The sequence below is a fragment of the Neopelma chrysocephalum genome, unplaced genomic scaffold (genome assembly GCF_003984885.1).
Source record: "Neopelma chrysocephalum unplaced genomic scaffold, ASM398488v2 Primary Assembly neopelma1_61b, whole genome shotgun sequence".
Lineage (NCBI taxonomy): Eukaryota > Metazoa > Chordata > Aves > Passeriformes > Pipridae > Neopelma > Neopelma chrysocephalum.
Window position 1 is genome coordinate 11,039,324 of NW_020897717.1, and position 22,524 is coordinate 11,061,847.

The following is a 22,524-nucleotide window of genomic DNA, read 5'->3' on the forward strand; positions in this document are numbered from 1 at the left end:
GGGGGACTGGCGTCCAGCCAGGAAAGGTGTCTTTTTGCCAGGAAGACATTCCTTCATTAAAAAGAACTCACCAACAGTCCTGGAAAGGCAATTTTAATTTTATTTTGCACCATTCTGTGATAAAAAAGGATAGTAATGGACTAAGACTCACAAATCACAGGGACTGGTTTCTCCTAACTTTGTTCCAAATTTTAACTCGTTTTGATTATCATCATGTACGTAGTGCTTCTTTCAAATTTTCTTTGGAAACAGCTTTACAGAACTTCACAGAATGAAACACATGCACAAAAAAAAAAGCCCCAAACTGTATGGATAGCTTAAAATAAATTTCTCCAAAAACAAAAAACGTGAATGGTGGAAGATGAAATTGCATGCAAAATTTAAGTTTTATATTTTTTAGTTTGCCAATATTTAATCCATTGCAACAACATGTTTTAAAAACATAAAAGGAACCCGATACAGGACTGATTCTTTTCTTTCATGGCTTGCAGGAAAAGGCTTCACTGCAAAACAGCTAATAAATGGGGACATGTCTGCTATGCTATTTTGTATTCTCCTGTCTTCTCTAATGTGATAGGTCTCTAAGTATTAACACAACCAGGGAGGAGATGGTCATAAACAAGCTGTCAAGCATAACTAAGCTATTGTTTCTGAATCTTTTAATAAATGTATAAATGCAAAGTTGGATCATTTGTAGTAATAAGGTGTGCTGTTTAGACAATGTTTGTTTCCATGGTTATCAGCACAGACTGAAACACCATTCCTTGCATGTCCATGTAGTATGGGATAAAGTCATGTAAGTAGGAGGCTTTGTATATGGCCAGCCTTCCACTTGAAAAAAAATGGAAAGGCAATGAAATAAATAGACAATGAAGAACTGAGGACACACTAGAGGTAATATCCCAACAGCTTAAATTTCACTTCAGCTGATGTATACAAAGCTTCCTATTTACTGGCTCTGGGCAACTCCTCATTCCCTATCTGGAATCTCCTATATCTCTTCATTGATTAAGCAGAAAAACTTTGGTGGAATTCAGAAAACACAAATATAGCCCAGGGAGTCTAGGAAAACATTTTGTACAGCAGAAAATTTCAGATTTTTCCCTATGGGAGACCAAATTACATGAGAGAGACAATTTCAAAGATCATCACCACAACATCCATATGACAACACTACTAATTGGTTAACATTTCTAGTTAAGCATGTTTAGCTAGTATTGTGAAATTAATTAATGTGTTTTAAATGCCTATACGAAATGGAACCACAATGTTAAGTAGTCAGCTCTCTTCAGATGATCACCAGTATATGTCACATAGCAAGGATTTTGAGCCTGTATTTATAAAATTAAAGAACTGTACTGACTACCTTGTTCCATGAATAAAGAGGCTTGTAAAGATGATTTTCCTAACAATTTCTCTCTTAAAACTCTCTTGATCCTGCAACGTCCAAGAAGTGAGTTTATGCCAGTCCTTTCTTCAAAGTAAACACAGTCCTGCTGCATCTCTATTCTGTACTGATGCTTATTTTCCCTGAAATTTGTAGACAGCTGATACCTTTGAAATCCATGACAATGTGGTTGAAATTAACTCAAAGACTGAAAATTTATTAAGGTGCACAGGAACATACATAAAGTTTCTTTAGCACTGTTTCCATAGGAAAGTGTGCATATACATATCTACAAAGCAAAATCTCATAAATCTCAGGGCCTAAATAAACATTTTCAAAAGAGCAGACCCAAAACATGTATGTTGCTTTTGATTTAGACACACAAATACACTATATACTTAGGTTAAAAAGAATAGAAAAGCCATTCAACTCCTTCTTCATGTGTTAGGCAAGGTATTGGCAAAGTAGGTGCATTTTATGTCCCCTGTTATCCAAACATGACATACACACTGAAAAACCCCAGCAACAAATCAACAACTTCTTAGCATCATAAATGAATGAGTGGGTGCAGCCACACTTATGTACACTCACTGTTTAAACAAACAGGAACAAAAACCACACATATCACAACTTGCAACTGAGAGAGCAGTACACAAAGCCTACCGCCATAATAGTGTACCTTAAACCTCCATTGAAAACGTTTTGGTTTTAATCTGTCAAGATAAACAAATAACAATTAAGCAAGTCACTTTGTATTAATACAACACCTACCCCTGTCACTGTGCATCAAACTACGATCATCATAATAGTATTCATTAGTAAACTGTGTGTCAGCTTTGCACTTTGCTACAGATTGTTTCCTTACCAGCTGCCAAGGTTTGCCCCATGCCTGGCTCGCTGGTTACACAACCAATTTGATTGCAGAGAGTAACAGTAAAGTTGTACGTCCTATAAGGTTTTAATCCCGTTGCTACGTAGGAGAGCTCGTGAGCCTCAGCTATATGCAAAACCTGCAAAGCAAACAGATTGGAAGACAACAGTTGGTTAATAATATCTTCATTCCTGCCAATTGATGACATGTTCACTAATAAGAAACTTGTCTCTGAACTTCCAGATTCCTTAATTCAGATGTGGAAAAGCCAGAAAAGACCAACTGAGGGAGAGGATTATTTTGGAGAATCTGAACAAGCTGGGATTTAGGTGATAATACTTCCCATCACACTGTTTTATGAGGTAATAAGCCAGTTTCTGAGTGGATAAATGAGGAAACAAAGTTATTGCCTCATAAAACTGTGTGGTGGTGCAGTTATCACTACAAACAGTGCAGCTACAATCGAAATGACAAAAATGACACTATTAAGTTGTGAAATCTGACCACCACTGAAGGAGTGACATGATTAGCAGGCATTAGGAGGGAGGGGAATAACTAATACCTACAGACACTCGCATCTGCTTTACTTTAACATTACTACAAACTATCAGAAGGAGGAGAACTGAATAAACTGTAGCATTTTAGATAACTTTGTTATCAGATGGTTGTTTAAATGAAAAACCTTGCAAGCCTGTGACCAGAAGCACTTGGCATTTATGTATTGTTACAATAACCCCAGGAGCAGTAGTATCCCTACTTCACAGGCAAATAAACTGAGGCCCATCTGTGGTACTACCGAAAGACAAAATCAGCTCTGAAGGAGAAATGTAGTACCAAAGCATCAGATTCACTTTCCCATCCTGATTACTTATCATGTTTCTTTGCTCATTCCTAAGCTTTTGGCTTACTACTAGTGCCATGATATTTGTTTGCCAACCCCAGTCACACAAACAATAGAACACTATTTTAAAGTCACATATTTTGACTTCTTAAAGCTGTTTCTTTCTGGTATTTTAGGTTTCCCCACTTCAAAGATTCAACTAAGAAGCTGGACAGGTACCTTTTTAATGACAGTGTAGATTCCTAAAACACAATTTGGCTTTAAGAATATGAGCAAATATAGCAACAATACAGAATCAGTACATGCAAATATCAAGATAATTTACATGTTGTAAATTATCCCTCCTAATTTTGAATCTCTCCCACTACTGAAAACAAGTCAGCTCAGGAATACAACTTAAAACTTAAAAGCAGTGTATAAAATTACAGAGTACTCAAACTGGTAGGTGGAAAAGTTAGATCAGAGAATATACAGCAAGTCAGGGAAACAATTCATCAGACCACCTCAGAGGACATCAGACTTTATCAATTTTAATATTATCAGTTAGAAAAAACTTTATGGAACTAACAATAATACCTGGGAAAATGGTGGCAAGGACCTTTGTTCAGTCATTAAACTGATGCTGTAACCCATCACTTCTCCTCTTGCTAAATTATCTTCTGGTTTTTCCCATGACACATTGAGGGAATATGGTGAAAGAGGGAATACTGATGGAGATGGCATGAATGCTGGGGCTGAAATAAAGTTAATATAATAATATTTATAAAATAAATGAGCAATGTGTATAATGCAAGCTTTCTTGTACTTGTAAAACACCATTTCAGACAATATTTCTTTTCCCCTTTTAAACTTTATTTTCAAGTTTAGCTGGAATTTTCATCTTCTATTGATAGCACATAAAAAATACTTCACTCATCATTCTCCTGTTTTCTATTCTGGTTGTGAATGCAGAATAAAACTGCCTATGTCTTCAAAGAAATACTAATCAACACTACAGTCTAAAATCCTGTAGCAGGCAGGAAAGTACATACAGACAAAAAGGTCTTGAAGAAAAACTTCATGCAACATGGGAAAAAACTGATAAAAGCAAAAAGTGTTCAATACTTCAGCATCTTAAAAGCAATTTTGTTTGCCAGGCCAGTTTGAAATTAACATGTCTCTCACTTCTTACAAAACAGTTCCCCTGTCTTCCATAGTAAATCTGTTAAAGGATTGTTTGCACTGCAGTTAAATCCCCACCTGATTACTCTGTAATAATAGGATACCAACTCATAGCACTTCTGCTACATACAAACAACCACACTAATGGACCTCTTCCCAAATACAATTTAACACTTTTATAACATATAGTATTTAGGAACAGATAAGCACAAAGACTCATTTTGAAGGAGGAATTAGTTTAGCCTGCTGTTTTGCAGGAGCAAATGTCCGAGGACATGATTTTCAAGCTAACAGCAAACAAACGCATCAATAACATAACAGAGATGTTTAATTGCAAATCGTAGGTTCTATCAGTCTGAAAATCTTAGATTTCTACTGAGAGGATTTAAATAAATTGCTGTTATTTCAAATATTATGTCAAGTGGCAAGCCCTTTAGAAAATCTGAACAGAAGGGTCACAATAACAGATGTTGCAAACTAGCTACACTTCAGAAAAAAGGGTCCATGTTATGACACTTGGCCTCCATAAAAGCATATGGAAAGGAGTTCAAGCTCACACTGCCTGTCTCAAACACTGTTAAGGCCACAGAAGGACTTTGCCATGAGATAAACACAGAAGAGTGTAACAGGGTGGTGCTAACTCCAGGCCTGGAGGTGGCAAGATCTGATTAGCTCAACCTGGTTAACACATCCAGACAAAAATTCCCACTGTGGCAAATTGTAAAGAAGCAACTGCTTATACACATATCACCAGTCAAATGAAGATATGTCCCAAGTTATGGGACAGATGGCTTCTGCGACCATCAATGATCACCAAAGTCCCTCACGAATACGCCTTTATGGATACCTAGAACTTGGACTATAAAATAAGCCACCACAGCAGGAACTTGAGATAAAATAAAGGTAGTACTATTGTTGGGTGTTATTTCAGACCTAGGTGAGAGGTTAACAAAGCTGGGGGAGAAGAATGTGTCACCGATATAGAAACGCAGAATTTACATGCCACAAGGAAAGTCAATTCAGCAACAGTGCTGAAATCAGCTCCCACTGGGTAAAAGGTAATTCTGGCAGGGGGAGATCACGACCACCAACTCATGGCCCACCGACCCAAGAAACTCAAAAGAAGAGAAAAACTGAGCATGCAGACCAATTAGCATTAGAAGACAGGGAATGATTCAACCCATAGAATAAGAAAACTGTGTAGCCAATAAGCATTAATTCCTTCGTTTGGTAAGACATATAAATAGTGAAAAGTTTTGAATGACCTCGGGCCCCCCACCACTGAGAAGCCCATGGTAAAGAAGGACCAATGGGATGCTGCTGGATCCATAGGTGGTGCTTGATCTCTCTCTCTCTCCCTCTCCTCTTTTCCATTTCTTACTATCTCTTTACCTCACATTTATTGTTAAATAAAACACATATTATTGACTTTAGCATATGGTTCTGTTTGTACCTTAATTTGGGCAGAGGCATCTCTCACTAATTGGGTCTTAACAAAAGTTTCAAGCACTATACTCCTGAAAAGGTAACCCTCTCAAGTTCTTCAAATTGAAACACTGCTTGGTATATTTTATAATCTTGTAGTTTAAATTTTGGGTTAATTGATATGGATTACAATCTAATCTATCTTTAAGTAGATAAAAACAAGAATTTGCCCCTAGCTGAACCACCACTAGACACATTTTATTGGAAAAAAAATTAAGAATACATGCTAATCTACTTTTTCCTTTAATTTCTATCAAAGAAATTCAAACCAGTGCTTACCAGCCTCTCCTGTTTGTCCTGATATCCAGTCTGAAGATGTGCTACCTGCCATGTTTACTGCTACCACATAAAATTCATACTCTGTAAATGGTTCCAGATCAATGACTGTGGTACCGGTTTGCGGTGGAGCCAGAGCATTTTCATTAGGAGATTCCACAACTGGTTGAGGACTGAGCCATCCACTGCTTTGGAAAACACGAATTTCAGGGGGAAGAAAGTTCCCAGCTGGTTTTAATTTTTTTCTCATGTAAAGTTCATATCTTATAATTATACCTAGAGAAAAAAGTAAGCCAGAAAAATTAATGAATTTAAATGACTTAATAATAACATGTTTAATAAGCTATGAATCAATCAATCAAATTCAAAGAAAATACAGCATTAGTAGGGTTTTTTTTCTTTTCTGCTATTTTCATCCAAATGCTATACTCCCTGAAACAAAATCACCTTTTTTTTATTATTTTTAAATTATAAAAAGGAAATTTCTGAGTGACATTTTAATCCCAGTATTTTAGAACATTTAGAATAGACTACTGAATAGGAGATACATATGCATCATGTATGGGTTGGGGTATGAAGCAATACACGACCTAGGCTGGATTATGGAAGTAGTTTAACTATAAGAATAGATTGTAAGAAAACTGATCGGAGATTTCGGAAATGGTAAAAATGAGATATATGGCAAAGCCAAGAGATAATTACCATAAAATATATATATTTGGGGCTGTATTCATGCACAGAACTGGAGAGGTTGCTTGGGAGAAACAGCTTCTTTCTTTGTCTTTGGAGAGACCGGGAAATCTGACCAGACATCAAAACAAATATGAGAATATTGTTTAAATCTGCTTGTGCTGGCCATTAAATGCATGTCATGGCTATGGAGTAAACTGTGAGGAGTGTAAGACACACATTGAGGGACAAGTGCTAACAGCAAATATCATGACCTGCATTGCAGAAACTGCTCCTCTAAATGCATAGTCATTCTTGTGTGGGCATTAATCCTGTCTAACCTGGAAGTAGCTGGAAAATGAGACGTTTGAAGTAAAAGCTGAGCTACTCATAGACAGATGCCCATTTTATGAACAGATCAAAATGCTTGTTTTCACATGCACAAATACTTGTGCAAGTAAGTGCAAATTCACAAAATTCCATTGCACATATATTAAAAGATAGTGTTTACCAATAAAATCTGTGGCATCACAGAACTATCCTACAACAGCTGCGTTCCCAGTTTCAAAATCCTAAAATATTATTACACAAGTTAGACCAGAAACTCTTGGCAATCACCTAATCCCTAACAAAGTTATACTGGTAATAGAATTAGTTACTGCACATGACGGATGGTTTCAAAAACAGACTTCTCTGTTAATTCTTAGATTTTTTTTCCATAACTGTTATCTGCTTATTTATTTTTTGTCAAGCAATATCACCACATCTGTCTGAACTAGGCGATCTGGCAAATTAGGAAAAAATTAATTTTACTGTAAATGTTTGATTATAAATGTGATTTTCGCTGCAGCAGATGCCACTGAGGGCTAAATCCTGAACTCAACAGTCAGTGGAGTTCTGGACTCCAAAAGAATGAAATATAGACTCTGAGGATACATTTAATGGCAAGCAGACAAATTAGGACAATGCCATACTTCATTCTCAGTGTATGTCACATGGATAAGGAACTCTAACCAGATTTGAGAAAATGCTGCTTTTTCCTTGCAAAGACTTTGATTTACAAAAGTAAACACAATGTCCTACCATTTGGTTTCTCAGGTGGTGACCATTCCACAGCCAGTTCTGTAGCGCTGATAGTTTTTACCATGGGTGTGTGTAGCCCTTCTGGGGGAGCTTGTGCAGTAACTACAGTCACTGGTTGGCTCTTTAAGCAGCCTCCACTAGTACAAGCTTGCACAGAAAAAACATACTTTGTAAACGGAATGAGATTCCAAATAATTGCTGAAGTCTTTAAGCCTTCATACTGACCACAAGGCTGAAGATCAACCGAGCTAGTGCACGTCAAAATGTATTTCTCTATGGGCCCAGAGTCATTGGAGACACTTGTCCAGTAAAGTAAAACAGAGTGGTGACTGACAGGAAAAACGGGATTTAAATCTAAGCTTCCTATAGGTGTTCCAGATTTTGTTCTGTATGTCACTGAGGCACTTCTTGTAAAACCATGAACGTTGCTGGCTTGGATGTAATAGGAATAGAAGGTATATGGAGCTAACACAGTATCGGTGAAGGTCTGAACACCTAAAACAAACAGGTGAGAAGAAAACTATATCAGTCTAACACATTAAACATAATCTTCATTTGTATAGTTAACATCTGTCCAGTCCTAATCCAGACATATTTATTCCTGTTTGCATGCTATTCTTGAGATCATTATAAACATTGTAACTTTTCAACTTCTTTTTTTTTTAAACAAGGGGAAAAAAACCCTTCTTTTTACCCTTTTATGCTTTATTATCTTTCACTACACATTGGCATCACTAGAGAAATAATTTTCCACTGAACTTCTCCTAGTTCCTCCTTTAATCACAAAGAACATTAATACAGTTATCTTCTCATTCCTCTTTTGCTTGAAAATAATTATTTCAAATGTAAATCAGCATCAATATTAGTAAATATAATTTAGAAAAAGCAACTCCAAATCATTGCGTAAATTTTCAGACCTCTGTTTTTTATTAATTTCATAGCATAAGACCAAATATTTATACTTCGTGTGCTTTCACTTCCTCACTTCTACTACAGTGCTTAATAGTTCATTCATAAAGCATTTGATCTTGGATGAGAAGTGAAACTAAAGTGCCAATAATCACTAAAAAGACATATCCAAAGCCTATATTTACCTTCCTCACCCTTACTTTGCATTACTCTAGTTAGCTTTTTAGCATCTTTTTAGTGCCCATGGCCATTAATAGCTCCTGCATAGATCCCAGAAGCAGTTACATATCTTAGTCATTACAGAGCAATATGAATTTAGGCACAACCATACCACAATATGTTATTTTGTCTTAAGAAATAGTGAACATTGAGTAATATATTACGTCAGAGCACGGATACTCTTAAACTCCTTCAAAGCAAATGGAGAGGACACAGCGATTTCTAAGTCTTCTGTACATCTGCGCTGGCAAGCCAGCCCTGACTTCAACTTAAGAGTTTATGAGTACTGCTAGATATTCAACCATTGACACTGCAGCACAAAAGCAGCAGTGTCAGTCCAGTAATTGTTTATAGCACTTCAACTCCCTATAGCGATCTGAAACTCATCACTGGAGCACCGCAGTAAGGAGACTGGGTTATCTTATCTTCAGGCCTTGCAAACCGTGGTACTTCAGGCAAGCCTGGAGAACAACTCTGCCAGCTGAGCAATGGCTATTGAGACTTCCTCGTGTGTTAACAGTGAGCAGGCAGAAGATGCAGCAGATTTCAGTCTTGCTTTAAGGATTCAGCTGTTTCTTCTTCCACTTTGGGGTTAGCATGGTGTTCCCAAGTGTAAGTGCAAGTACTCAAATATACTGTAGAACTGCTGAGCCCTTTCTGAGCTCCATGGTCACAGCTGCCCTGGCTGAAGTGCTTCTGGGCACAGGAGTGGGTACGAAAGTTAGCAAGAGTCCTCAGAGTGTGACAACCAGTTGCTGTGAAGGACATGACAAGTCGGAGCTTGCCATGTGTCCAGTTTCCAATTTTGTAGCCAGAAAAAAAAAAATGGCCACAGAGGCAGCGTGAGGCAGCATGGTAGAAACATGGGAGAGCTGCACTTTATCTGATGATAGGATCATCCACCCTATGAGCCTGCAACTTGAAAGAGCTGCAGAGAAGGAAAAAAGTGCATAAGGAAAAAAAAAGAAAATAATAAATAAAGAAAAAAAAAACAGCTAGACTTCTATTAGCAACAGCAAGTACCACAAATCCTTGTGAGATAAAAGTATCCCCAGAGCCAGAGCTAGATTCTACAACCTCTCCCCCATCCCAAACCATGTGATGACCTGCAAACTGATCTAGAACCAACAAGTAAGCTAGGACCTACACCGAAATCAGATATTCTAGAACAAATTCTAGAACAGACAAGTGAGCTAGAGCATGCTCTGGAATCAAAGAGCAAGCAGGACTGTGACCTAGACCAAAAATATCTAGAACCTGCTCAGAAACCATTAAACGGTTCTGAACCAACCAGCAGTCCTGAATCAACCAGCAAGCTAGAGCTAGACCATGGTCCTGAACCAGCAAGCAAGCTAAACCATCATTCCACTCCAAGACTAGCAGGTGAGCTAAAACACTATCTAGAAACACACATCTGGGACCAACAAGAAAGATAGGACACTATCTAGCTCCAATGTGCAAGCTAGAGTGTGATCTAGAACTGCCTCCCTACCAAACCTCCAACTCCATAATTCATTCCTGCTTTAGAAATGGTTGCACCAACACTACCCTAGCTCCACACCCACTGAATCCCTGAAACCCAGCTTCTGGAAGAGACCTGGACTTGTAGAAACTCTAGGGACAACCCAGACTGTAGGGCCCCAGGTCTAATGCCAACAGCAAAAATATTACTTTCACCTTTTCCTACAGAGATTGAAAGAGGCAGATCACACAGAATGCTGATGCTGTCTGCCAGAAAAATAACCAGCACCATTTCAACATTACAGGAAAGTTCTATTCAGTATTGATGAACACTGATGATGAGTATTGATGGAAATTTTTTTTCCATAGGAATACAGGCTAACAGGAATATAGGCTAGATAAAATAGGATAAAGCCAAAAGTAAGAAGGTTCTACATTCCTCAGCTGAACAACTCCAACCACACTGTGTTCCCCAGGGCTCAACATTGGAGTCAGTTCTATTTAATATATTTATCAATGACGTGAACAAGGGGATCGAGTGCACTCTCAGTCCGTTTGCAGACAGCACCAAGTTGGGTGGGAATGCTGATCTCCTGGAAGGTAGGAAGGCCCTGTAGAGGGATCTGGACGGGCTGGATAGACGGACTGAGGCAAATTAGATGAGGTTCAACACAGCCAAGTGCCAGGTCCTACATTTGTGTCACAACAACCCCATACAGCGCTACAGGTTTGGGGCAGAATGGCTGGAAAGCTGCCCAGTTGCCCCAGAAAAAGGACCTGGGGGTGTCAACAGCTGAACATGAGCCAGCTGTGTGCAGTTGTACTCTCAGCACATAAGCATTATAAAGTCCACACTGTACTGAGAAAAAAATAACATTATCAAAAGTTCTGACAGCATTAACAATGCTTGATATTCAAACACCAGAATATGATTTCACATCACTAATTAGGGGTATTGCCTGGAAATGTCAAAAACATTTTTTGAAACTAAATCTATATTTCTAAGAACATAATGTTTTCTTAAATAGAAACATGCTAATGTTTCATTATACAGCTAAATCCATACAGAGTTTTTCACTCTCTATAAAGTGTGTAGGTAGCGTCATGAAATAACATCCTCAACAATGCACTGTTTCAAGTACATTACTAAGCAGAGATTTATGACAATGAAGTACAATAGCTTTTCTTTTGAAACTAATTTGTATTTTTACTAAAGTTAGGGTTTTAAACCAAATTAAAGAATTAGAATATTCTCTATTAGTTCTCTAATTTTTTTTTAATGTTTCTTTCTCCCAATCACTTAATCTCATGCTTACATGGGTTGCACACTTTTCCTCATGGTATGTACTGCAGAGTGCCCAAATTCATAGCATAAGCCACAGAGTAATGAACTGTGACACTGCGGCATGAACCAAAACATAAAAATGTGAGGTGCATTCCAAAGGATCTGTGCTTCCACTGACTAATAGCTCTTTTTCTCTTTTCTCTAGGGTACCAACACCAACACCAACAATTAGAGAGACTCAACTTCTGCAAAATATTAATGCTGCATTGGTAAGAAAATGCAAAAGCTAAGGAAGCTGCTAGAACAGAAATCAAACCTTAGTGGCATTAAACCACACCTGTCTTCTTTAAAAAAAAACAACACTTGTGTGCCGCATATACATACAAACAGTATCCAAATCCATCTCCTTTTCTTTGATAAGTAGAGCAATATTACCACAAAATGGCCTTTCCACCTTGGACAGAGTGTCGAATCCTTGAGGACTGCCTTCTGAGGATCCCTTTGCAAGCCTCAACATGAGAGAAGTGGTGCTGCTAAAGACAGATCAGGAGCTACACTGATAGCTTAACAGAAGGTGCTAAAAGTTAGAGGCCACAAAAAGCTTTCCTAATCTGTTAACAGTTTAAAACCAGGAAGATGAAAAAAGAAACTTAAGCACATTATGGTCTCTTCTGTTCACCCAAATTCTTCATCTGTGACTTTGACTCTTTTAGATTTTGGGAGTCTGTGTATACTTTCAGTGAATACTTCTGGGGAGTCAATTTTAAGTTTTTCAGATTAAAAAGAAAAAAGTTATCAGCTATTTTGGGTGACTCTGTGTCAGATTTTACACTAAGGTATTCATTTCTTTCAAGCAAAATTAATAACATAGAACAGTAACTCTGTAAAGAAAAACAGAAAAATGTATTTGAAACCACAGAGGATGATAATGACAGAAATGCAAAATAATTAAGAAACATCACACACACACACACACACAAACATGAAATCTTTCATGTCACCTTACTTACTATAAGGATAGTAGTCTTCAGTTGTATAAATTTCTTCCTCATCCCTATACAGCTGGTAAATAAGCCTGTTAGAATTTGGAGAGTCAGGGGAACTCCATGAAAGATTGATAACAGAGGAATTGAGAACTTCTCCTGTAGGAGGAGGTTGCTGGAAAGGAGCTAAAACATATATACAAAAACTGAGGATGTAAAAATGAAGGTAATCAATAATCACATAAATTTAAAGAAAAATGCAAAGAAACTGCTAAGCTTTCTTCACTGAAAAACCATTGAGTAAATGCTCAGTAACCAGGCAAGACATTAATAGACTAAACCAACCCATCCAAGAGCTCCCCAACAAAGTTTTTTATCGCAGTACATGAAACAAGTGTATATATAACAAATAAATAAATGATAAATAAACTTAATCCCCCTAACCACCCCAAATTAAAGCAGGTATACCACAGTTTTCCAAACCACTTTTGTTTTGGTTTTTTTGGTTTGTTTGTTTTTTAATGTATTGCAAAACATCTATAAAACAAGAACATATTTATCTGGTCACAATATTGAAGTTTCTAGTTCAATTAGAATTTATTTTTTCAGAGGATTCATTCCATTTTAGCACAGGCCAGGCACAACTTCCTCTAATAGAACAGAAATGGAAACTCCAACTAAGTACAAATTTTACAGAATTGTTACAATAAGCCTGCTTAATCAAATAACAAAAACATAAAGAGGCAAATTTTGAAGGCAATTCACTTCACTTTTAGGCAATTCACTTCCATTTGTTTACAATAAAATTGAAACCAATTGAAAGCAAGGTATCTAACATTTTAAGAAATCAGCTTGAGATGCTTATTTACCAAAATACTATTGTGCTATCACCTCCATTAACCTTGGAAAATGTGCTACTTAATTAAACCATTATAAATAAAGAGAAAAACAAACTTGGAAGTTCACAAGCCAAGTGCATCACATTTTAAGAAAGAGCATTCAAAGTCTCTTTTGTAATCCAACTGTATGATCACGGTCCTTTCTAAGATAATAGCTAATACTCAGAAATTAAACTTTATATGCATAGATACTCACATGTTCACATAAACATGCGATTTTTATGGTTGGACTGAACTATCTCAAAGGCCCTTTCTAACCTAGAAGATTCCATATTTATGTTATTATTCAAGTCAGGACATGAGTTCATATCTTGCTGTAAGATCTCCAGTAATCCAGTCATACTGAGGAAAGCCCTACTCTCCACCCTCAGTACACCATGAATTAGCACACAACAAGACTGGTCTGTTTTGGCAGCTGGTAATTGCTACAGCTTGACTCAAAAGGTAGACTGTTCCATTTCCCTATCCTCTTCACCAAGAGAGGGAAAAACAGGGGAGTGTGGACCTAGAGGAAAACATTTTGCTCCAGGAATGAGAATAGCCCAGGGCAACACCAAAATCAGCATATGGAGTAACTACCAAGAGCTGGATCCAGAACCACCTAATAAGCTCTTCTCCCCTACATTAAGTATTATGGGACAACATGAGGATTAGAAACATGCAGATTTTTTTCTCCCTGTTTTTATAAACTATCATCTTGTTTGTGAGGTGGATATTCGCTTAATATAAACAACCCAACAAAAGTTAATTACCAAAATCTATTCATCCAATCTAATAGGATACAGGAAGCAAAGAATGAAGTTGCAGACAGAAAATGTCATGAGGACCTCAAGACACACAAGTGATAGATGTAGAGACTTATGCCAAAATCAGGGGGCCACATTACACGTGGGTTTTTAATAGAAAATTTAAAAATGAGATGAAGCTCTTCGTTTTGAGTAAGATAATGAAAAGCCCTACTACTACTGCAGTCTCTCAGCCAAGAAATAGTAGAAAATCTTTCTAGAATTCAGTGGATTAACAGAAAACATAATCATCATCTCTCATTAGAGGGTACAGGTTGTTTTGCTCCTCCATCTGGAGCTTTTGAGTTCAGATCAGTTAGGAAGTGAATGTATGCTAAAGTGTCTACAAAAGTCAAGTCTGAGAATCAAAGGAAAAAAGTTCCTTTGGCATTTTAAAAAATTTCTCTCTGTGTCACACATACTTACAAGACCTGAACAATATTAGAACTTTACCAGCATCACCTTCATTCTCCATTCGCAGACTCAACCAATTGCATTTGCTCCCACCTGTTTGCTGGTTTGCATTTTATATGTGTAAGCAAAGTACTGTATTTCAGATTTTTGCACAGCATCTAAGATATTGCTAAGTAGAAAAAAATGTATATAGGTCTTTTCCTTAAAATACACTAGTTGGACAGTGAGAGCAACTTACTTCCCTTGGCAAAGACTCATAACCGGTAATGGCATGTGTCAACAAAATACTGTTCTGCAGTGAAAATAACCACAAATATCAAGCTAGACAAAGCTCCATATCTGTGCAACAAGTTAAAATATTTTGGTATGAATAAGCAAAGGACTGTAATTGCTATATCATTTATGTCCAGAAGAGGACTCCGCTTGTCATTTAGAATACTGCCTGATGTATTTTTATCTAACTAAAATCTATGATATTATTTATCTATGTCATATTATCATTAATCAATTTTAGAGTTGAATTGCTATTGACCTTTATCCAATGTATATCCCAACATAAATAAGTAGGTTGGCTTATGTTTGTAAAGCACTTTGAAGATGAACAGCATCATAAAAGTGCCATGTATTATTATCATTATTATACATTCAGTTGAAACATCTTACATTTTTTAAAGAAACAACAAGCCAATCAACTGTCTGCCCAATGAATAGATACTGTGCCTTCTATGGAAGAGTATGGGGAAAAGCAAAGCAAAATTGTGTCTAAACAGTTCCAAAATTTGAGGAAAGCTAAAAAAAATCATCTTTGGAAACAAATCAGTCTCTTTATGCTATCCATAATTATAATGCTGTACATTCTGCAATGCATATTATTTGAAATTTAAACTGACTTACAATGAAATACAAACTAGTACCAAAATGAGAGCTGTCTGTGCTTGAAACATTTTGTGCATGTACATCTTTTCTTGTAAATCTATAGTTTGCACACGTCACAGTGATGAATATCATGTAAATACCCATGCAGAACACACACAAAAAAAAATACTTTGTTGAAGGAGGATCCAGAAACATACTCCAGAGATAACTTGGGAATGCCTAACCCTTTTGTTGCATTACACATGGCTACCGAAGGTGACTGTCACCATATTACCAGTTTGGACATTACAGAAATGCCCAGTTAGCATCTGCAGACTTCCTCACTCACTGGTTACCTGACTTCCAAGACTGGGCTATTAACTGGGTACAGCAGTAAGCCGGAGGTGTCAAAAAACATAATACAGCTTTTTCAGAATTAGCTGAAGTCCTTACCCCACGGTTTGGCATTGCATGGCATGATGTCCTCAAAGCCAGTTTCTGACCATCGACCCAAAGACAACTTAAAAATTGAATTTTCTTATTACATATACTTTATCCTCTACTTCTTTAAAATCCCTGCCAGCTTGGAGACTGTGCACTGGTGAGCAAATTTAAACATTTAATTTTGACTAATTACAACATAAAGGGTGAAATTGTGCCACCTCTTTGTATCCAGACTCACTGCAAGGGCAGAAGTATAGATATTTCATCGCAATTTGTTTCATTACAGTTAATTATCTGATCTTCCACATCACACATGCCCCACCTCACACATGCCAATTTCTCACACTCTGTTACACCGTATCACATATTTTCCCAAACTAACTGAAAAAAAGGCCCAGGAGGAAAAAGGCAAAGCTACATTGCACTGAGGAGCAGATTTTGAATTAATCACCAGGAGGTGGTTTTCAACAGACCTTCTGCTCTTCAGATCTTCTGAAGGCAGTTCCTCTGCCTTCTGTCAATGGCATGAAAGAGGGCTAAGCTTCAAGTCGTACAAATACCATTGTATTCATGTGACTGAAAGGTGAACTCTGCATCGGTCACTGCAAAGAACATGGTGGGAGGTGCAACGGAAATATGGATCATTACTTCTCCCCTTGCTTAGACTGCAAGCAGAAAGTGCGTATGACACAAAGCATTCTGTATGTCTCTCTAGAAAACAGTCCTAAGACACAGTAAAAATCACTCCAACTTCAGGGACCAAATCTATGTGGGGCTGTGGGGGGAGTAAAACCCAATTTCAGTACTGCTGACCCAACTGAATACTCACTAAATCAATATAAAACGTTAATCGGAAAGACATGCTTTTAAGACCTAACATCCACTTACTTTTACTGCAGCCAAATAGGTTGTGGACATCCAAATTACTAGCATCAGGAACACAGTTGTCACATTTCAAGCCAGTTACAAATTGTTTACAAACACACTGTCCAGTAACAAGATGACAAGTCCCACTAATGGCTCCTGCAGGATGACAATTACAGTGCTGACACCTATAAACAAAAACAAATCAAGGAAGTGATCAAAACACATTAACACTTCAGTTAAGCACAGTAGGGTTTTGTTTAAAAGATTCTTGGGTAACCTAATTAAAAAATCATAAACAGTTCAGTAGTCTGAAACACAGCAGAAAATCTATTAGTCTGATTAAAAAAATTACAAAAACAGTGCCTAATATAAACATTTCAATGCCAGAATAATATTCTAATTTAGATAAAAATGGCTTAGAATTAAAGAGCTTTTATATATATATTGATCCATACATAAACTGGATAATAATGTTTGGTAATAACCACATTATGCACTCAGTCCTCCAGCCTTATTCACACAACCTTTCTTGAGAGCTGCAGAGTTCAGTGATACACATGTAACCAGTTTCAGAGGTTTCTGCACAAAATATGCAACCTTCTACCTCAGTGAAAACTACCCTTTGGTGGGAAAAAAAAAAAATCAATTAATAATTTCTTGTCCACAAAGGCAACTCGAAGTTGAAAAAAATAGCATGCTGTGAATAAAGGAGAATGAGTGGTGACCAAAATTCAGAGAAAAAAAGCGTCAGATTAAATAAGTGACAGGAAACAAAAAAACAGAAATATTAATATTATAACAGAAAGTACAATTTCTTTGCACCCTGATGGACAAAATTGGAAATAACTGAAGAGAATAATTAATTAAATGTGCAAATTAAATTATTTTTTAATTAAGAAGAACAAAAAATGAAAAAGCATTGCTATCGTACAAATGCCACATTTCAATTCTGTAACTCTCTGTGGCATCAGTAGAATACGTACAGGATTAATTTATGCTTTGGCTTTTGCATGTGGAACCTCTTCCGATCAACTTGTTCTTCACTTGATACACTATTTCCCCACTGACATCCATTTGTAGTGTGGATACTGATGTCAGATTGTGCAAATATTCAAAGACTTGGAACATGTCCGAAATCAAGCAAAGCAAATTACTGCAAACACTGTTATGCTACCCATTGCAATACAGACTGCCGTTATTAGTCATAACAGAAAGTCAACAATGGCAAATAAAACTTCATACTTTAGATTCTAATTTCACTATATTTTAATTGCTGCAGGCTAAAAGAGTTCTGAAAAACAACAAGGACTGGGAGAAACATAGGACCGTACAGTGAAGCTAAAACATGCTGGGAAGTCTACACTTTATTCCTCTTGCTCTGAGCTGGAAAAGTCCAATTCTCAGGTATAAGCAACATAGTTTCTAGGGAATCTTAAATTACTCCAGATACCAGGTCCCAAGATGATGAATCAGCAAAAAGACCTCAGAGAAATCCAAGGCAGAGACAGTCATGCTATGTCCCCTTTACTCTGCTAACCCTAAGACTAGACAAGAGTCATTGATTTATATGTGGTGGATTTTCCCTTGGCCAGTTTCACGAGATCTAAGGAAATACATGGTGGTGTCTTTACAAAAGTTACTTTGCCATTTTCCCAGTCACGACCATGTCTTTCTATCTATATGAAAGCAGAAACAAAAGTGAGTTGTTATAATTTAGATATCAGTTTTATAAGGCAAGAGAGAGGGGAGGGCAAGGTGGAAATTGTTTTCACATTAGGACACTAAAATTCAGGTCAATAATCAGTGAAATAGACATTAAATGTGACAGATTTTTAAACCAGCTTAAGAAAACTCTTCACATACATTTTCTGCCTAACACAGAGCTCACTGTATTAGAGTTCCTTTACTCCACAGCAGCTCGTGCTGTGTGATCTCCTGGGGAATCATTCAACACCCTTAAAAAGGCTGATAAAAGCTAAAGCTGCAAAATAAGCTGCAAATTTGTTTTATGGACTAATATCCTTCTGAGAATAAATAAAATACATTCTCTCTTGGAAACCACTATACTGTAGTTTGCTCTCTTTTACAGTCAAGAGAAAAGGGCAGTTTTTTCAAACTCTATTAAGTCTTTTCATCTGTAGACAGTGTATTCAAATCCCCCTTTAAATAGAGGTTTTGTTTAGAGTATTTTAACATCATGACTAAAAAAAAACAGTTTAGTTACAGAAAAAAACAAAGACAGCATTATTTGCTCAGTAAGACAGTATTTTATTATTTCAAAAATTCATTACATGAAGATTTAGTTGAGGGGGTGTTAACAAAAGTTTCTCGATAGATAAACAGAGAAAGACAAGCTTCTCTTACCGTTCTTGTATATTTTTGCACCTCTTATGAATAAGGGCTGCCTGTTTATTGCACTTTTCATTATCATACACACATGAGACAATCAAACTCATAAACATATACAGTCACAGTGATAGTTTTCAGTGCCTGGTGGGGTGGGGCTCTTTCTTTCTGCTTGTTGCATTTTCTTGTAGGAAAAGTTTAGGCTCCCTACCTTCACCTACACTGAATTAGGTTCCAAATCCTGCAAATAACAGCATATATGTCATCATATTCTGCTCCACAGGATTACACATTATATTTGTGTAATCACATTCATAATTTTCTTAAACTGCAGAACACCAGAATTGGATTTGTTGTTACGCATAGTTCATGTTTTTCAATCAAAATTAAGGGTTCAGTCAATTAATGATTTAAAAATAATAACTAATTCTTTAAAAAATAAGTAACTTTTTATCACGTAAGAAATATTTTCAGCATTCTTGCTAAATGCTACTTTTTCAAAGTACTCCGAGTCAAATATATTTGAGTTTTGTTAAAACAGAATTATATATAATCAAGTAAAACAGACTTTTAAAACATGGAAAGAGAAATGTCATGCCAAGATGAATTGCAATATTGATTTTTTGAGGATAAATGGTTTTTGTAATATTAATATAGAGAAACCTTTATTACATTGACTCTCTAGGTGCAGTTAGAGCCTCTCCAGCAATCTGTTTAAAATCTTCATTTTTCATCCTTATGGGAAAACCTCACTTGCTAAATGGATTTCATAAACAGCAATCTGTCAAGATATATACATATATATAAACAATTTGTGATGTTCATTGACCAGTTCATTATAGTAAACAATACAGAGGTAAAGCTTTACAAATGTGTACTGATGCCCACACCCATTACAGATTGCTCAGACTGCTGCAAATACACAGTATTTATAATTCTTTAATTGCCAAGAAAATTTTCCTGCTTCATAACCTCAAATGCATTAAGGAATATGGAGTTAATGTTTTATCTCTAAAACACCACAAAATAAATCAGCTCAAATATACACTCCTCAGAGTGGGAGAATTTTAAAGCTTCACAATCTGTGTATCACAACTTTTGCTTCTTTTGTGTTATTGTGCAAAGACAGGTACCTCTGCCACTACACATAGCTCACATCCTTTTCGTGCTGCAAACACAGAAGCCTTAAAAGACACTTGAAGCAAGGATGGCTTAAATGACTTGGCAACTTTATGGAGAAAGAAAAGGCATACTACCCTTTTAATGAAGATATTTAACAGTTAAAGAAATGGATTAAAATAGATTAATAAATAAAGACTTGCATTATCATTTTCAGTGGATAAACATTTCTGCCTGAGGAACTGAAGTGCATTGTCCAAGTAGAAGACAACCAAGGAAGCCAAGCATATGCAACAGAGGTTAATCATATTAATGTACTACAAGAGTAGTCTTCAATACTGTCATGAGGATTAACAAGTATTAAAGCATTAAAGCCAACTCTGATTTAAATTCCAGAACTGTAAAAACTTTTATCCTTACAACAAGGTCTGGATCTAGATAATTTATATTTTCACATTTTAAATTTCAGAAGACAGCTTAAAATGCAGGTATTTGAAGGTCAATATCTAATACAGAAAAGCTATTGCTTAACACAGATACAAATGTCTCTGTCACCTGCTAAAAATGGGGGGGAGGATCTATTTCAAGTAACTAAAAAAAGAGTATCATTAATAGTAAGGAAAATATATTTAAAAGGGAACTTTAATATTACACAGATTTTATACCTTACCATTAGAAATGACAGGAAGTGAAAATAGGAAGTCCTTATTCCTACAGATTACTTTATGACCATTAGTAGATGCCTCTATGACCCGAAACAGTAAAAAATAATTTTAAAAATCTCTAATGAGTGACAGTAACATAAAAGTTAAAGTGAAAAATCTGCAGAATAATGTCAAATATATGCAAGATGACACTGATAATCACTGCCTAAAAGCTTGTCTACCCCACACTAGCAGAGGGAAAGGAGCACAGAAAGAGGAATATTGTACAGATTTTGCTTCTCCCTGTGCTGTGTGGTTTGGGGTTTATAACGGCAAAATTACAAAATATAACTAAACAGCACCATCAGTCTGCATGAAAATATGATAGCAACAGAGCTGTACAATCTTTCTGGACAATATTTAAAAGGAAATTGAGATTGTGAGGATTAAGCAAGAAAGATGATCCTGGAAAAGAAAGATAGAGCAATAGTTGGAAGAACAGTGCAGCACCTATAGATACGTTTTGCCCCTTACATTGCAGGGAATGTATCCGTATAATTCCAATGTACCTAGAGGCCCCAGGCTACATTTGATAAACAATTTACCCTGTAGCACATAACAAAATGTTGAAAAAGAATACACTGCTTCAGAAAAACAGATTTTTAAGAGTAAAGGTGCAGTGAGTATTTGTATTGCTATCAAAAGAAATTTGGAAACACAGGGATATCTGTAGTTTTTCCTTTTTATCCCCAGCTAAAATATCTTCCTGAAATATACAAAAGCAATCATTGGCTATAAGAATGGCAAATTACCGGCACTTTAATCATCAATGATTATCACTTCAGAAAACAACACACCTTACTGAAGATGCAGAGAAAATGTAAAGAAACAATTACCAAATTGCTATAACATTAGAAAACATTAGTCTTATACAGCTTTCATGCTGTTTTTACCTAAATCTGTGGCAAAATTTCTATTTCCTTCAGCTCATGGGAGCACAGACAATTGTATACATATCACACGTAAATCAGAGGGCACACATGAACTCAAAGGATTAAGGTAACTAGAACACATCTTTTCATTGTCACTAAATCTTTGACCGAACTACTATCAGAAAAATGTAACAAGGAGATTGTAAGTGACCCGTTAAAAAAAGAAACACTCACCTCCCTGTTTCAGAGTCAAATCCAAAATAAAGTTCTTTGCAACGTTCGCATGTCTGTCCTGTTACAGAGGCATCTTGGCAACTACATTGGCCAGTTAGTTTATCACAGATCTGATTCACTGAACCAGCTATGTGGCACAGGCATGGCAGGCAGCCAGTGACACTGGATGGAGAAAAATAAAAACCTGGAAAATAAAGGGATTTTGAGAATAGACGATACGCAAAAAGTGAACACAGTAAGATTATTATCAACTTATCTAAAATCAGGGATGAAACAACAGAACCAAAGCTTAGGTAACACAACTTAGGTGTCAACACAGCTTAGGTGTCAACTCAAATAAAGCACTGTAGTCTTC

General features: G+C 36.5%; 1 protein-coding gene across 8 annotated transcripts in view; it reads right to left on the reverse strand.

Annotated features, from left to right (window-relative positions):
* Window positions 1–22,524, reverse strand: part of USH2A (usherin) — a 379,012-nt gene that overhangs the window by 287,204 nt on the left and 69,284 nt on the right. For 7 of the 8 annotated variants that reach the window (XM_027681679.1, XM_027681684.1, XM_027681680.1 and 4 more), the window contains exons 14-20: window positions 22,170–22,353; window positions 16,916–17,079; window positions 12,658–12,816; window positions 7,774–8,268; window positions 6,025–6,297; window positions 3,676–3,833; window positions 2,253–2,397 (exon numbers count right to left, since the gene is read on the reverse strand). In XM_027681679.1, the coding sequence (XP_027537480.1) occupies window positions 2,253–2,397; window positions 3,676–3,833; window positions 6,025–6,297; window positions 7,774–8,268; window positions 12,658–12,816; window positions 16,916–17,079; window positions 22,170–22,353 (1,578 nt within the window). The remainder of the gene's footprint in view (window positions 1–2,252; window positions 2,398–3,675; window positions 3,834–6,024; window positions 6,298–7,773; window positions 8,269–12,657; window positions 12,817–16,915; window positions 17,080–22,169; window positions 22,354–22,524) is intronic. The other variant, XM_027681681.1, reaches the window with a different exon arrangement.